This window comes from Notothenia coriiceps, unplaced genomic scaffold (assembly GCF_000735185.1).
Source record: "Notothenia coriiceps isolate Sejong01 unplaced genomic scaffold, NC01 NC01_scaffold00011614, whole genome shotgun sequence".
In the NCBI taxonomy this organism is placed as follows: Eukaryota; Metazoa; Chordata; class Actinopteri; order Perciformes; family Nototheniidae; genus Notothenia; species Notothenia coriiceps.
The window spans coordinates 59,557-76,547 of NW_011344315.1; the positions used below are offsets into that span (position 1 = coordinate 59,557).

Consider the following 16,991-nt stretch of genomic DNA (forward strand, 5'->3'; position numbering starts at 1 on the left):
AATCAAAACATTGCATTTATTTGAAAATGATTCAGATTAAATTGATTCTGCAATATGTGTGGGAAATGTATTTATATTTATAAATGTTGATATTACTAGAAAATGTTATTACATGGTACTGTTTATCAGCTTCTTTAACAGTCAGCCCATTCATAAGCTGTGAATTGTTTGGTAAAACATGCACATAAATTAGCAGCTGTGGGTCCTATTGAGTCAAACATAGGCAAGCACTAAGAACTGCTGAGCAGCCAACAGTACAGCTAAATTACAATTGCAATTGTACTTGACGTTTGTTCCAAAGCGTTCTTTGTTGCAAACCAATGCATTAGTTGATTAATACTGATTTTTTTATTAATTATCGGAGTGGTAAAAAGGTGGCGGTGTCATTAATGAAAAAGCCTCATTGCATTTTAATGAATTGCATTAATTTGTTTTGGTAATATTGTAGACAGTGTGCATTTTTATAATCAAGCGTGGAATAAATATGCAAAAACCAAAAACGAAATAAACCCCAAACTCTGAATGTGTTTTGCATCATAAGATTGCTTTTTGAGCAGAAGGCTTTGTCCTTGACCGATACACAATTCACTACATAGGAGGTTTTCTAATACAGCTTTACAATTGTATTCATTACACAATTAAGGTTATGCTATTAATGAAAATGTGAACTATATTTTAAGAGACAGACAAAAAAGACTATGCATATATACATGCAGGCTGCATTTAAATCCCTCTTATCTCCCTGATAATAACCTCAAAAAAGTCCTACTTCTTTTGTGAAAATGACCACATACAGCAGGGCACTTGGGGCTCTTCATTGGAGTCACCGTGTGTGTTGTTGCAGTAATTTGTCAAATCATAAATAAAGATATAAGGCTGTCACTTCATACCATAGCTTCATACTTGTAACAGGGTGCCTATCACTATCCTTGTATATACTGCTGGGTGTTTCGAAGAAAACACTATCTATAGTACCCTAATTAGTCGAACAAAGCAACACAATATTTGTTACAGGGTACAAATGCCTCACAGAAAGACGACTCCTCTTTGGAAACACTTTATTTAGTAACGGAAGTTTTGAGCCAATGAGAAAAGATTGCCATACTCTTCCACTAATGGGAAGTTAGGATGCTCCGGCTCTCCTAGTAAGCCATGACTTCATTGGATAAAACAAGGAAGGAGGCTACAGGCCAGGGTATAAGTGGATTTGAGGGCTTGGAGGAAAACAAGGACGCTAGTTAACGTTGTCTCGGCGTTGAAGGTATGGAATATGTTATTTAAAAGTTTACAGAGTGTATTCAAGATACATAGGGTGGTTAAAAAAGCAAATGTAGTATATCAAGCTCAACAAATATCAGTTTGACAGGTAGTCACAGACATATGATGGCAAACCAAGCAACCACACTAACTAATAACTAACCAAACTAACTCATGTAAAGACCCCGGTGTTTTACGTGTTTTCTGTCAGTAATGAAGCTATAAAAGATATCGGACGAAGAGCTACTTACTTAACAGCTATGTAGTCGCTTGTCTTGGTCTAACGTTGTTTCAAGCTAGCCAATGGTCATGTTTGAGGGTTAGCTTGGCTAGTTAGCATTAGCCTGTTCCAACTGGAGATGTTAGGACTTGGCTAAAGAAACATGGCCAGGAAACTAGCACAGCTTCAGTCTGACAGCTTTGCCTCTTGTGACAATGTATACGTTTAGCGTGGCTAAATAAACAATAGCATTTTTAACAGCCTAAAGTATTTGCTAGCAAGGAAGTCGGCTACCTCCATAGTTTCTGCCTACATGTTTCAAGCTTTTAAAGGACTAATCTCACCGTCTTCATGCCTGAGCTCAGCGCACAGCACTTAGCAGAAGCAAACTATCAACTCCATCTGTTCAGTGTCACTACAAACATGTCACTTTAACGTGTTCATATCAACAGGAACCAGGCGGTTACGGAAACTTTTTACCAAATAGTAATAGAGTTTACCAGTGGCAATTATTTTAAAACATCTAAGTACTCCCTTTATTTAGTACATCATGTCAGCTGAATTACCCGGGACATTGTTCTGCCAAGTAACACACACACACAAGGCAGATATTTATAGCTTCAATTAGCCTAGTTCTGTGTAAGCAACAAGTTAGGAATATGATGCAACTGTCACATTTCAGCTGGGGTTGGGGATCAAGAAACGCCCATGCCCCCTTTCATCAATGCATGTATGACATTTTACATCGAAAATGAACATTAATGCAAATATATTATTTTGAGGAAGTAATATGAGCACAGGCTGTTGGGAGCTAAAGTATGTCAAACACAAATGTTTGCTTTTAGGATTAACATGCTGGAAAGTTCTGATATTTACTGAAGTCGTAGGCTGTTATTAAACCTTTTCTGACACGTTGGAACTGTCATGTTGGGCTCTTCTATTCACTTGTTCATCTCAGTTGGGACAAAGTAGCTTGTAGATGTTGTTACATATTTAAAACTGTGTGAAATTGTAAGAAAGTCTAACTGTTGATCTGTAGTACAATAATACATGTGTTCTCTGTTTGTTTTGGAGATGTGAGACACAATTTATTTAACTGGCATGCATGACTTACTGCATGGCAAAGGTGTCTTAGTTACGGAAATTGATATATTTGTCTAATTAGGCAAAACATTGTATGTGTGCGGACAAAATTAAACTCTGATATAGTGCAGTTGTAAGACTTGTTGTTGCTAATCAAACCCTTACTACCAGTAACATATTTGGCTTTTTTTTCTTGTGTAAAATGTAATATTTGTTGATGGTACCATGTTGTTTTTTAGGTGTGGTTTTGGCAAGGGTATGGAGCACCCTGTGCACAGAGGGGAGACGATGCCCATCGGACTACACGACAGGTAATGTGCAAATGTCTCTTATTCAGTTTTTTTTCCCTTACAATTGTGAGTATGTGTATTAATTAACTAGGCAAAATGACTTTCAAAATGGTTGACCGTTCTTGAATTGTAAACATTACCTGAGTTATCAGTGCTGTTGTCAGTCCGGGTTGGAACATGTCTTCTGCCTGTAATTGGACGTGTTAATATGGTAATCCGTGATTAGATTGTAAGAAAGAAAAGAAGTAGGCCTAGCATCAATTACCTGGGACAAGGGTTGAGAACTACTGCCAAGAGTCTTACTAAAGTGTCACGCATGATTTAAAAGACATTACTTTGTTTATTCTACATTAATTCACCTTTGGCAGTTTGCCAATGCCTGAATGGCCTGGACATGGTGTTGCTAATTTATCACCATTTGCCAGCTGTTGTACTCTCGCACGGTTTTGTCACTGACCAGATGTGGAAGTTGAAATTGAATATAACGACAACTGTGTTTGATCACTTTGTTCTTCAACTTTAAACAGTATATCAGCAAAGTTAAGATTAAAGCTATGACTTCTAAAAGATGTCCTCAGCCGACACATTTGGCCCGGTTTCTCTAGAGTTTGCTGGAGAGAATATCAGTATAGCCGTGAGTAAGCTGCAGGAGAAACTAAGACAAATGGAGAAGATACAGAAACTTGGTTCAGTTGCGCGACCTCTGTTCTTTAATTAGTAGAATCACACATTTTACTCTGTTTTTGTGGTAATTACTTTGCAATAATAATCGACTATGTTGTAATTGTTACAAATGATCCGTTTCTTTTAACATCAATGACAGCAGGCAGGCGAAGCATAGTCTGCTTGAAAACTGCGTGTAAATAAAAGAGCAGACCAGATGACATTATGAACTTGCTTTTATGGATTATATGTTTTTTATTTCTTTAAAAACATCCTATCAAATGATTTCACATACTGATTCCTCTTGGATTAAGACCCGAGTGTTGCTATACAAGGGTAGATTGTGAGTTTTTTTTGTATTTGCTTCTATCTGTTTGCAAACGATTTTCCTTTTAACACATGAACATAATTGTGACCGTGTGGAGGTGGATGAGAAACTACACCAACTGGATGAGCAGTTATGCAAAAAAAAGAACAGATATTATCCTTAATTGTTGAGTTGATTGAAAGAGGCAACAATCATGGCATCAGTTCTCCCTCTGTGTTTTGTTGTATCAAACATTTTAAGTTTTCTACACACAGGGGTTATCTTAAAAATGAACATCATAACACTGATTGTTGGGAATATTGCAGTGATATTATCTTTCCAAGGGAGTTGCGTTTTTGTGAGGAGAGTAATTATAACTGAGGATGACAGGTGGAGCTCTGAGCTCTCGGGCTTTGACAGAAGAGACCAAATGACGGCTGCCCTTGCAGCGGAGGCAAGCTCATTCTGCCATTTATAGTGTTAGCTGGAAGGGACAATAGTGGAAAGCCTTAAGGTGTAATGAAGATTGTTATGAGGATGGAGCTGCAGGTGGATGCTTCCCCCTCAAAACCTCCCATGAAGCCTTTTTTTCCATTATAACTAGACTGTGCCATCTTCCCCACTTGCAGTTTCAACAATATAATAGTGATTCACACTTTGAAATAGATCTAAAACATTAAAATGTCATTCTAATTTCGTGGACTAGGCATAAGAAAATCCTTATGTCATGAATATCCTGACTCAAATTAATTGGGTATGTTTTAACAATTAAAACATACTTTAATTTCTCTACTTAACATTTAGCTAAAAACAAATATTAGTTTATTTCTTCTCAAATAGGACACATCCTCCCTTTTCTTTCTTTTGTTTTAAATGAGGTGGTCATTAATCAGAAGGTTTGGCTGCATAAATGAGGAGCACACAGAAGACAAATAGGGACATTGTTTGGCTCTGGTCTTGCATGATAATTCCTGTGTTTTTCCAGACTTTCTTTTCCACTCTACTTTGATAGCTTGTTTGACACATTTTCTAAATAAGGTCATGCGAGGACATTCACGATTATCTGGATAATTAAAATTCAACACGTATACTTTATTGTGAATGTTTTTTAGAAAATGTTTTACTGTCCCATTTCAAATGATGGCTGCTGTTACAATTCAATGCTGTTTTTTTTAATGCTTGAGAATCCTCAGTGTGTGTGTTCCCTGTTTCTGAGAGGCCATTTCTTCTGTAGTCAGTGGACTCGTGTATTTTGTATGTGTTACAGTAAGAGTGTATTTGCTTTGCTCCCTTGATGATTTAGATCTCTTAGATGGTGGTTACAAAGGGGCATTGATATAGTTACATTTGACTTCAAATGAACTTCAACAGATGCTGCTCCTCAATCTCTTGCTAAATAATCCAACAGATCTAATTGATTTCTTAAAAGGGGGGTAAGACGACAGGCATGACAACTTCTGTTTTCAATGAGATATTACTTGTTCTACTTTTCTGGTTCTCATATTAGGTTTTTTTCAGCGAGTATCTTTTCAGACATATCAGATAATTTGCATTTGTGTCACTTCAGGTCTTGAAAATTCGATAGTGTCATGACCTTTATATATACAGTCTATGGTCATGACATATGGTGAAAAAATAATACAAATATTTGGCATTTTATTTTCTACTGTGCCCCAATTGTTTTTTGAAATGCAAAGGATAAAGAGCATCATTGGATAGTTTAAGACTTTTTATTTTTATTTCAATGAGGGCATTTTTATTTAAGAAGATAGTGACTTTATTTGGTTTAAAGTAATTAAATTGTATAAACATCATAGTTTTCTTCCTTGTACTCCACGTCATCTTTTCAAAGCACGTCCAGAACTGTAATCACATCTCCTTTTAACAAGGTGGCACTGTTGCTCAGCCGCTGGTCTGCTTACAGCCCTGAAAGGCTGATGGGAAGGCTGGGCTTCTCCCCCCTCCTACCATGAGACAACCGTAAATGCAGCAGGGCAAGCAGTCGTGGTGGATGCAATCTATTGGCTTCTCGGTGCTGCTGCTAGAGTCACAACCCTGACTGTAGCCTGCACTGCCTGTACCAGTGTATTTCTGTAGCTGCTGCTGCTGCTGCTCTCCCTCCCCCTTAAATGGTGTGGGCAGAGTAGGATGGAAGACTGCATTGGAAACCTTTTCATGGAAATGGTCTTTGCTGTTGGTATTGCTCTAGCTCCATTCTGGTGACAACAACATGCCGTTAAAATGGAAAAGCGGTTCTCCTGTCAGCTGGAAATTCCCAGTGCCAGTTCTTAAGACATCCAGGTCCTCACCCCTTTCGCCTGCCTACATGTGAGTAAGAGACAAATGGTATACTCGTTGTACCTTTTTGATGTCATTCGTATAGGGATAGATTTTGTTTTATTTTACTTAGAAATAACAAAATGTATTATTTGTTGCAGTTGTAATTAGGCAGAATGTGATTAAGCCTCGTAGTGTGTCAGGAGCTGTTCCTTGTCCAGCATGCATTTTATGGTTCGCTGGCAGAATGCTTTGCTCTTGGGCAGCAGGACTCATTTTGCAGCTAGTCTGGACATGGCATGGCATGGCATGGCATGGCAAGCGCCACATCCCCGACTCTTGCTCTCTCCCTGTGGTTATGTTTATTTGGGAACGGGGACTCAGCAGCTTGGGAGGAGCCTGCCTTTGTCAGGATGTCTGGCGTGCCCTGCTTTTGAAGCTATTGTCATCTGCTACTGTTCAGGAGGGGGGGAAGGGTAGAATGGAAGTGCCTCTCGCCATCATCGCTCTTTACCCCTTTTTCCTGAGCTCTGCTGGAATGGACAAGTGTCTTGTTTGACTTTATGTGACATGGATAGGGCCTAATGAGAGTAACAACCAACATCTTGAAATAGGGAAAAAAAAGGAAAACAGTTTTCATGGCTAGCTGATAGCCTGAAGGCAATTCCATAGGCTAACAAGGCTTACTTGGATGGATTTGTACGCAATTGGATTCATGCAGTTATCACGCAGCTTTGCTTAAAAGCTTAAGGGCTTAATTTTGGCAGTTTTACACAAATGTTTATTTTAAACATTGCTGCATCACAGCTTTGACAGCAAGATAAATACATCCTCTAACCTCAGTGTAGCAGGTGACATCTGCAGAAGGGCTAACTCTAAAAGTGCACAATATGTACATTTACCATACATGGCCCTAAACTTGAAGCACTAAATTGTGTCACTTTGTATTAAGCAATTAACAAAATGTCATGATGGATGCTTCACCATTGGCGTTAACGACTTGGCAATTATGTTTTAATCTTTATTTAACCAGGGTAGTTTCACACACATACACACTAAGTATTATATTTTGGCCTCTCTTCATCTTCACTGGAGCAGTTTGGAGGTTATGAGTCTTGCTTAAGGGCAGTTCAGGGGCAAATGTCCCCACCCATCTGTATCCAGGCAGTTTGTAGATCACACAGTCGATCTTTCACCCGTTTAACTGATCTGGTTACACTGTATAATATGATCTTAAATTGACTTGCCAAACATTTTAGTCAATCATTTAGTGGAATAAATTGAGCAGATTTTTTAATTAAATCTAAATTAATTAAAATCTCAATCGTGTCCATGAAGAATTCAGGTTAGCAAATGTGTTGACTGTAATTGAGCTAGCTAAAAATAAAGTGGCGCAAGGTAACACCAAATTGGGACCATCAAAATATATATTTATTACTGGTAAACAATTGTCTCTTTACTCCTGTAGTGTTTTTATCACTCTTTATGACACGATAAATGTTCATACTTGCTTCATTCAGTTCAATATATATATAGTCATAACACTGCCCTGTGCTGCACATCTGTGTGGTATATCAGTTAAAAACATTTGTGATATTAAAATCTTCATAATATGAGTTAGTGGCAGTGGGTTTAAAAATACCTCTGAAAAAATGCAACGGTGTAGAATTGACTCCGGCTACTGCATGTTATCAGTGAGTCTGGTATTTATTTTTCAACACTTGACATTGTAAAAAAGCAAGAAAGGAATGTTTTCCATCAGTATGTCTTTTTTTTTTAATACTGTTTTCGTTTAACTCTGCAAAAGAAAAAGCACAAGCGAGAGGCCATCGAGTGTCCTTCAGTGGCTGCGGATGGTGCTTGCGTGTCTTCACGGGAGATTGTGTGCGCACGCTAGCTAGTGAAGCGTACACAAGCCTTGAAGCTCCACGCCCCTCTGCCCAGTGTGGAACTGCCCCACCACACCACTTACTATTTTGAAATGTGTATATTGTAAGCTGTGTTTTTAGACGGGCGGATATCGGGCCCCCAATTATAGGTTACCCTGTGGTCAGGGAGAAGTTGCTCTTTATAGGCCCTTTGAGTGGTGCCTCTGTCAGTTTGGCCTAAGACATTTTTAACTTGCTGTGCTGCTGGGGAAATCTTTCTATATGTATCCAGAGCAGCAGGATGATGGAGGACACGAGAGAGAGTTTTTGGAATACCTGACCTACATGATGTGTAAAATAATAAGGATTTATTTTCACAATGTGCTTGCCTGTTTTAAAACAACCCTAATCCTATATATAGACTGTTAAACTGCCCCTGGTGCAGATTTCAGGCTAGCAACAGGGAATGGTGAAGGTTCACTGCCTCCACGGCCAATAGAACAATCTTCTGCTCAGTAAAGCATCATTGGGTTTATCTTTTATCCCCCAAAATGCCCTTGAAATGAATGCCACCCCTCATCACACAGCGGTTCAGTAGCAAGCACTTAACATGTGTGACTGCTGTCTTTAGTAATCACCTCTTAGAGACGTCATGGTGAGCGAGCTAACTCGACTGCAGCAAAGCCTGTTCGAGTCCAGTCCAGCGTGTAATATTCTCCTTTTCCCTCCCCGCATGGTCCGTGTCAGTCTTTGTCAACAATGCCATTAAGGACAAATGGGATAAACATCAATCATTCCAAGCAACAAAAAAAAGAAATCTACTTGACCTTCATATTTTTTGCTTTGGCACACTAGAGCCTAAAAGTCACCTTTCAGCTGCTGAGAGAAATGCAGCCTTCTCCTAACATGTGGCTGCTCCCAAAATGAACTAAGTCAAAGTCACCCCGTCTTTGGAAATATTCCTAGTGTTAACACTTTAGTTAAAGCCAGCGTGACCAAATTCAATTCAATACAGAGCGTACAGAAATATAAGTGAAAGCTTTGAAAGTCAGTTTAACAGTCATTTGCGAATGTAGATGCTTCACATGTGTCATGTGGCTGTTAAATCCTTCTGCTGAAACCCCTTCACTACTGCTATGTATGTTTGCAGTCTCCAACGTAGATTGCCCATTAGTTTACATTCTTTGAAGCATACTTCATTAGCAACCTGCATTAATTTGATCAATTAAAAGCATCATCTAATAATTGGAGCGTAGTTGATTTGACGGCTGACATCAAACTGAATAAGAGCTGAGTTTTGCGCTCGTGTTTTTTTTCTTTACCTCACTGACTTCATCTGACTTGAAAGACATTTGTTATGTTTAAAAATACATAAAACCGTTGAATTATACTCATGGGTGTCACCGGATATATCACAATGTGATTTATGTGTTAATTGGGATAATATGCCAGCAGAGATGTTAAAACTACAATGCTCTTCTTAGCCGAATGATTGTACTGCAGTAATTCACAATTTCACATTTTGTAGAGAACAGCACATTCTTAAAACAGGATGAATATACAGGATGTGTTTCTTTAAGGGCTGTTGTCAGATCCGATTGATGTTTTGTTGGTTGCGTTTGTCTTGTTATCTCCGGAAGGCATAATCCTGGGGGGATTATGTGTTGGCTTGTGTGGTAAGTGTGTGTGTGCGTGTGTGTGTGCATGTATCCACGGCTAACCTTGAATACTGCTGGACTCATCAGCCTTTATAGTTTTTGTCCACATTTCTGACTGTGTTCTCAAGGACATCTCTTAGTTTCGAAGATTCAACATTTTTGAAAAACATATTTTATTGACTGTTAATACCTTTGACTGCTGGCTTGTTATAACTGGCAGTAAATGATCAAAAACTGGTTTCTAGTTACTAGTTTTAAACGTACACAACAGATTATGAAGCTGTGTCACAGGTGCAATAACTAACTAACTAATTTGTTCACAATGTGTGCAAATTCTATGTTGATGCTAAACAATACACTACTAAAAAATTTGAAAGTACATTTCATCTTGTTTCGCTACAAACTTTTATCCTTATTTTATGTATTAGACACATCTTAATTTTCTTATCTGACGTTGGTCTTTCTTTGCGCCGTCAGATTTAGTGTAAAATTATGAATGACAGTCATATCCATCTTTGTCGATGTTAAAATGGACCAGGAATACACAAATATGAAAAATGCTCTCGGCACGGAACATCTAGCTGCTCCTTTGCTGATCTACTACAAGATAGAACTGGTAAAGATGTCAGTGTTGTGTAACCTGACGTCAACATTAACGCCAAATTGTGGACAAGATGGAACTGGTAAAGACGTCAGTGTTGTGTTGACGTCAGGTTACACAACACAGGACAAATTGTGGCTTGTATTCATTCAATCGAACATTACAACAGTATTCCTTTCATACAGACAGACTTGTGCTCTGAGTGCACCTTAATATTCCTTAAATGTTTACTTTGATGTAAGGCAGACAATCATTTGGTGTGCCACATCAGCTACACTGCCGCTGTCTGCTCTGAAATGAAGACGTTTTTAGAACATTATAAATATGCTTTCTAAATGCCAGGCTAGATAGTGTGTTTTTAGTCATGGTTCTGTCCCAATCCACTGTCACCCATGCCCCCAGTTGCTGGAAAATGATCCAAATTTGTGCATTGTGGTGGACCTTTTAATTTCCCTGCCCTTTTATCTGAAACGGACAAAGTTCTTGCTGACTTGAGGCCATTTTGTACAAAAAGCTGGAGCCACACAGGGACAGGGATCATTTATTTTCATTGGAAGGCCAGAGGGGAGGCTCAGGAGGTAGAAGAGCATCATGGGAGTTCAGTCAGGGTAGACTGTCATGTCTGTGCTCATCTCACTCACTCACTCTATTTCAAGCATACTACGTCATCGAGTGCCGCTGAAGGACTGTTCCAATGTCCAGCATACTTGGAATTCTACCGAGCCCAGCGTACTTTGTAGCAAGACATTTCGAGGCTGCACATGTGTAGACTCCGCTCTTAAAATCCCCACAATGCTTTGCGCACGGACCAATTTCCCAAATGTAAGGCGGGGCCTCTCATATGACGCACACTTGCTCGCCTGTTCCACTCTTTGTTTTCTGAATGCCAGGAAGGATTCTTGCCTCGCTTCTGAAGGAAGTGACTCGGAAGACATGTGCTACCAAGCAAGCGTCCTCGACATTGAGAAACACCCGCTCTCTCAAAAAGATGCTTCGGAGAGGCTTAACCAAACTGATTTAGTAATATTTCGCCTTGGCCAAAATACCTTATTTGCAGGTTTAAAGACTAGATTATAAAAGTCTGCAGCATTGGATAATAATTGGATAATACAAAATAACTAAATCCACACTGAACGTCATCAGCGGGTCAGTTAAAAACTACCTTACTCTTTGCCAGTTCAATTTTAATATAAATATTGTTTTTTCTGCTCGTTACCATCGTGACAGTTAGGGAGGTATTAAACATATCCGTATTGCTGACCTACTGTATATGATTGGGAAAGGGTTGGCAATTTATCGTCCATCCCGTTAAGATGGTGACGGATTAGGCCCATTTGTATGCAAAGCGGTGCCTCTTTTTTAATTTGAGTCGAGGCAAAAATATGCTGACGCGTCTTATTTTGCGTTGACACATCTCTGGCCTTTTTGTTTAGTCACTGGTTGCAGTCCTTGGGTTCACATCCCCCTGCAGAGTCTGCCTATGCTGAATAATTTCACATATCTGAAGTGACTTTTCATTTCAGTGGATCTTGATGTTTCTAAATGAAGAAATGCAAACTTTCTTCAAAAATTCATATTATTCTGGCTGTAGTTGTCCTTTTCCGTTACCACACGCTCAGCTGGGTCGTGTTCCTCCATCCAGCATCGTTCAGGCTGATTAAGTATTTGCTACATGTTGACAGATTGTCTGCTCCACCCACACGTTGTGAAGCTCGTTTGGCTTTGGTGCTGGGCTTTGAAATTGTTTTTGAAACTTAATTTTAGGTACTCGTAAATTCCCCAGCCTTGACCTTAAAGTGCGTTTTTGATTATAAACCGTAATTACAAAGTCATTCTAGCGCACAGGCTGCTGAGATGATTAGCATGATTGGAGCAATTATCTGGGAATCGTGTATGGATAGTTTGTCCTGGACAGAATTAACCTCCAATAACTTTTGGAACAACAGTGGATCTAATGCTTAACATAATGCACCAAGAACATCTCTACACACACTCTTTACGTATCTGACAGCACCATATACTTTGTTACATGTTGTATTTAGTAGTTTTTAATGAAGTTTATAAAGACATTGTCTCATAAATACTGTAACTCTATTGAACTGTATTTCAAATATAATTGGTCCCTTTTTATTTAAATCTGCATTTCAATGCTAATCTATTTTTAAATCTGACTACCATGTTCGATTACCAGCATTTTAAAAGAGTGAATGGCACATCACAGCTGCCCTTTCATTTTGGTTAACCAAGAGCATTAATTAGGGAAGACCAATACTTATCATGATGGGCAGAGCAGACATTTGGCAGCCACATGTCACTGAGCACACAGAATCTATGAATGGATACAAATAATCTAAATGCGATATGTCATGACTGATTTAATTCATTAGAATGATGAATATTATTCACATTTTGATATTGTAATCCATCCACCTGACCCGTTGGCGCGTAATAGATGCATCAAAGTCTGTTTGATGGAATAGAAGTCTTCAACCTTACAGCTTCCTCCTTTTTCCGCCCAGCTGCTTCTCTGTGTGGTGCTGGGGGAAAAGGAAAGAAGAGCTTTGCCCAATTCTGAGAAATGTTTTTCCTCTCACTTTTAATTCTTTAGTCTAGTTGAAGAGAGAGAGTGTGGTGCTGAATTTCACCATGCTTAGAAGTGAAGCCAATAACACATTGGATAATCATGAGGCTGGTCACCTGGATGGTTTTTAGTTTAATAAACTAATAGGTTAGGTCGGCTTCAGATTGAGCCCTAGCACTGTAACGTTTGAAGCTGTGTTTTAAAAAAAATATATAATATTGCAATATATTATTATAAAGGCCTTTTTTATGTTTGCCATTACTAAAAGCTTTACTTAAGCTGCTCTATATGGCTGTAGGAGTTTAGAAATGTGTTGTGTCAATGGGGCAGAGGTTTCCTTTATAAATAAAGTGTGTGTGTATAAAAACATATTTCTTGCCAATTTTTCTGCTGCCTCATTGTCTTTCTTGCTCTCAGGCTCTTCCTGTGTTCCTGTTAAAACAATATGTCATATGAGTTCACGGTAGCTAAGAGCAACTTAGAAAAAAATGGAGTGAAAGTCTTTGTATTGCAGTTTGTACACAAAAATGTTCCAAGAGTAATGGGCTGCATCTATTTTTCATTAAGTACGTGCATATTATATGTGATTTCTGTGTTTGTTTGTGCTAGACTGTTCTTCCCGTCTCCTGTGAGTAAGCAGTCATTTTGAAGCAGGCCCCAGGAACTAACACAATGAAGACATGACTCAGTATTCCTGCCCATCTTGTTACTTTAAAATGACCAGGGATACACCTTCTCAGGTATCACAGTACTGTAAATACATCGCTGGACGTCGTGCTCTCATTCTCATGTGTAAGAGAGAGAGTGAACGTATCCTTAAACATCCAAACATATTTTAATATCAATGTAGTTCTTAAAAATGTTGCTCCATCAACCATGACATGGGTATTTTAGATGTCAAGCACCTGAAAAAGATTAGATGAACAACGTTTCTGTCAATGCATGGCTAAGCACGACGAGGCAGCAAAGCTATATAAACATTAATCTTTTAAGACTCTTCCACTCTGTCACCAAGGGGGCAAAACCAAGTTGACTTCAGCTTCCTGAACTGTCACTGCTAGAAGGATGTGTTTTAAGCGTTTTGCTGACATGAAAGGATTGGTTCGACTGCCGCCTTTGTTTCTTCATAATTTATTTTTCAATCCATTAATGTCCTCCTCTGCTTATTAATAATTATTCTCTTTCTCCCAGCTCTGCTCTAAATCTTAATGGGTGCAAAATAAAGAAGCTGTGCTGCTCATGCAGAGTCACTTACCTACAGAAAAGATCCATGGCATTCATGTTATTTGTCCTTTCTGTTGAAATTACAAATGCATTTTCCAGAACTTAAAGAAAAATCCATAACATTGAGAAGAACTGGTCTATGGTGCACATATGAGAAATTACTGCACTTTAAATTAATCACATGTCTTGCTTTTTCATGTATCTAAAGAATCTGACAGGATATGTTCAAGATACAACCTGAAAGAGGCCCTAGTATTCTTTTTGGAGTTTTGTTCTTTTTTTATAGGTTTTTGTGCATATAAATGTTCTGCAAAGTTCCCCCTGCCTGAAACGCCTCCTGAACTCCTTTGTGATGTCACTATGTTACAGAAGTAAACAAAGTAACAATTGTGGTTCTATTGGCTAGCCCTCCGAGACATTGTACGCGATAGACTAAAGCCCGCGTCACACTGTCCCGAAATTGACAACAGATGGACACGCGATAAAGGAAATGTTCAAATTCGGCTCTGATTGTAACATCGGGCCATTCGTGAGGGCATCTTAAGCCATCGTGTGACCGCCGGTGGAGTTTCCCAGGCTCCGGCAGCAACTTCTTGGGCGGTGGCAAAATTGCCGAAAGACCTTGCGAAGGTTCATTTTCGTGTTGAATGTGTGTCCATTTTGCCCTTCGTAAGGCTATCGTGAAGGCATCTTGTCAAATCGTGTCATCTTCGTCTTTAATTTGTGTGATCATCGGTGCCATCGGGCATTTTTTGCCTCACCAAGACAATACGAAGGAAACAAGAAGCTGCCCGATTGTCTTAGGAAGGCAACACGACTACGTGAAGCCCTCGCAATGCCGTCGTGTAGCCATCGTATTGTAGTAAAATTTGTGTTCTGTGAAACTGAGAATGATATTACATTGTTTTTGTTATTTTCGTTGCAGTTGTAAGTCTTAAATGTAATTTAGGTTAACTTCCTGTTTTATTTAGATGCTTTTATTTTGAAGGCGAGTTTACGCTGTTGACAGGAAGTTGTTGTTGCTATGGAAACAACATGACGGAGTGTGTGGTTCGGGTGCCATCGTGTGGCCTTCTGTAGGCATCTTACTTGCTTCGGCTGTTGACCAAGTTCGGGGCCATCTTCGTGCGAAACTCACAATTCCATATTCTTGTGTCCATCTGGTGTCAATTTCTTGACTGTGTGACGCCAGCCTAAGGGGCGGGACCTCGCTAAGCATTTGACAAATCACAACAGAGCCAGCCTGCTAACCAGTCAGACCAGACTGGGCAGTGGTTAGCACAGGCAGTATGAGGAAAATAAAGACCTTTTGGAACATTAAAGCATGCCGCAGTAGAGATACAAATATGAACCTGAAAATGAGCCTAATATGTCCTCTTTAAACCATAGCACTCATCGTCACCATACAAGTGATGAGTCTTCTCTTATTGGTACTATGAATGTGCCAACTAATCTAAAATATGGTGTGTATAAGCATAAGATCAAGTTTCATTTTGATTAAACCCAAGGATCAAAGGCTTTTATCTTCACAATCATTTTAATCCCCCCTTGTTTAAAGCTTTGTTCTGATGTAACGTACAGCCTCTTGGAGATAAGCATAATGTATCTTTGATGTGGGGTTTTACGCTCATTTAATCCTCATTTTGTAAAAAGTGAACAATGTACTAGTGTATACTGCGAGGTCACCTCAACAGACCAAACTCTTGTGTTTTCAGTCATCATGAATTTTGATGTCGCTGTTGAAAGGTCGATCTTGATTTTCTGAAATAACTTTCAAGTTAAAATACCTGAAACAAACCCATAATTATCATCAGTAATAAGTATTTGACAGGCTAATAGATTGTGAAATATTCTTTGATGTTTAATAAATGATTTCTGCATTGGTTAGTGCTGAGCTGCTAAGTCCCACCATATTAAAACACCTGCAGCTAAACCCCCGTTCTTTGGGGAGAACTTTTATGTGGGATGCTGTAGCTGTTGTCTTCTGTGTTTCGTTCCGGCAGCCACCAACACTCCTTTGTGGTTTGGACATCCCACTCTCTCCTCGGTGCCTGTCCGACTTACCACCTGACGGGGTAAATTGTGCCATGACATTGCCTGTGCTGTGTCAGTGTGATTGTGACCACTGTGTAAGCCAGTGATTTTCAAAGATTCCTGCTTGACATGGTCCATGAGCATCTCCTTGTAAAACGTAGCCGATTACCAATCCCATCCTCTCGTCGTCATTTTAACAATGTAGTTGACCTTATTAAGCATGTGTGGCCTAGATCATAGTTGTTTCCTTGCCTCTCATAGAGCTAGCTTCATGTTGTTGTGCTTATGCTGCCTCTGTTGTTGATGTATCCACAGTGGTCTTCCTACCTGTTTCTCAGTTGTTGTGCAGCATGTGAAGGGAAAGACAAATAGTATCTTTCTCTGAATGTTCATCATATACCCCAACTGTCTTTGGCCTTTAACGGTTAAGTCTTCAAAAGAGACTAAAGTTGACTTTTCCGACGCTGAAGTCTTTCTGATGTGTTCAAGTTCAAAATGTGAGGTGACATAAAATGTTTGATCAGCCAGCCTCTGTCGGCTTTGGAGAGTCTGAGCCCTGAAGCGAAGCATTTGGGTAGAAATAATATATCAACACAGAACCTTTACGCAGCCACACCTTCTGAAAGTCTTTCTCTGTCTTTCCAGATGTAATTAATATATTCAACATAATAGAGTGCCACAGTGACGCATCCTAAAACCCCGAAGTAAGTTAGCATTTTACCACTTCCTTCGTCAAAAAGCTTTCTCCATAGGTTTTTGAAAAATATCTGGAAATAAGGTCTGTGGTTGACACACATTTAAGAGACGGATCACGTTTTGTTCTACGACATTAAATACATCAGCAGTGACCCCACTGGTGATTTCTGAAGAGTTTACGTGTCTGAAAAACAATGGTTGTTAACAAGAGGCTGAATAGGACTACAGAAGT

The 16,991-nt window shown here is 39.2% G+C and overlaps 1 protein-coding gene across 2 annotated transcripts in view; it reads left to right on the forward strand.

Annotated features, from left to right (window-relative positions):
* Positions 1–1,180: 1,180 nt before the first annotated feature.
* klhl13 (kelch-like family member 13) overlaps positions 1,181–16,991 on the forward strand; it is a 35,114-nt gene continuing 19,303 nt past the window's right edge. The window contains exons 1-2 of one of the 2 annotated variants that reach the window (XM_010772800.1): positions 1,181–1,261; positions 2,800–2,871. In XM_010772800.1, coding sequence (XP_010771102.1) covers positions 2,819–2,871 — 53 coding nt within the window. In that variant the 5' untranslated portion in view covers positions 1,181–1,261; positions 2,800–2,818. Of the gene's footprint in view, positions 1,262–2,799; positions 2,872–5,807; positions 6,149–16,991 lie in introns of those variants that run through there. The other variant, XM_010772799.1, reaches the window with a different exon arrangement.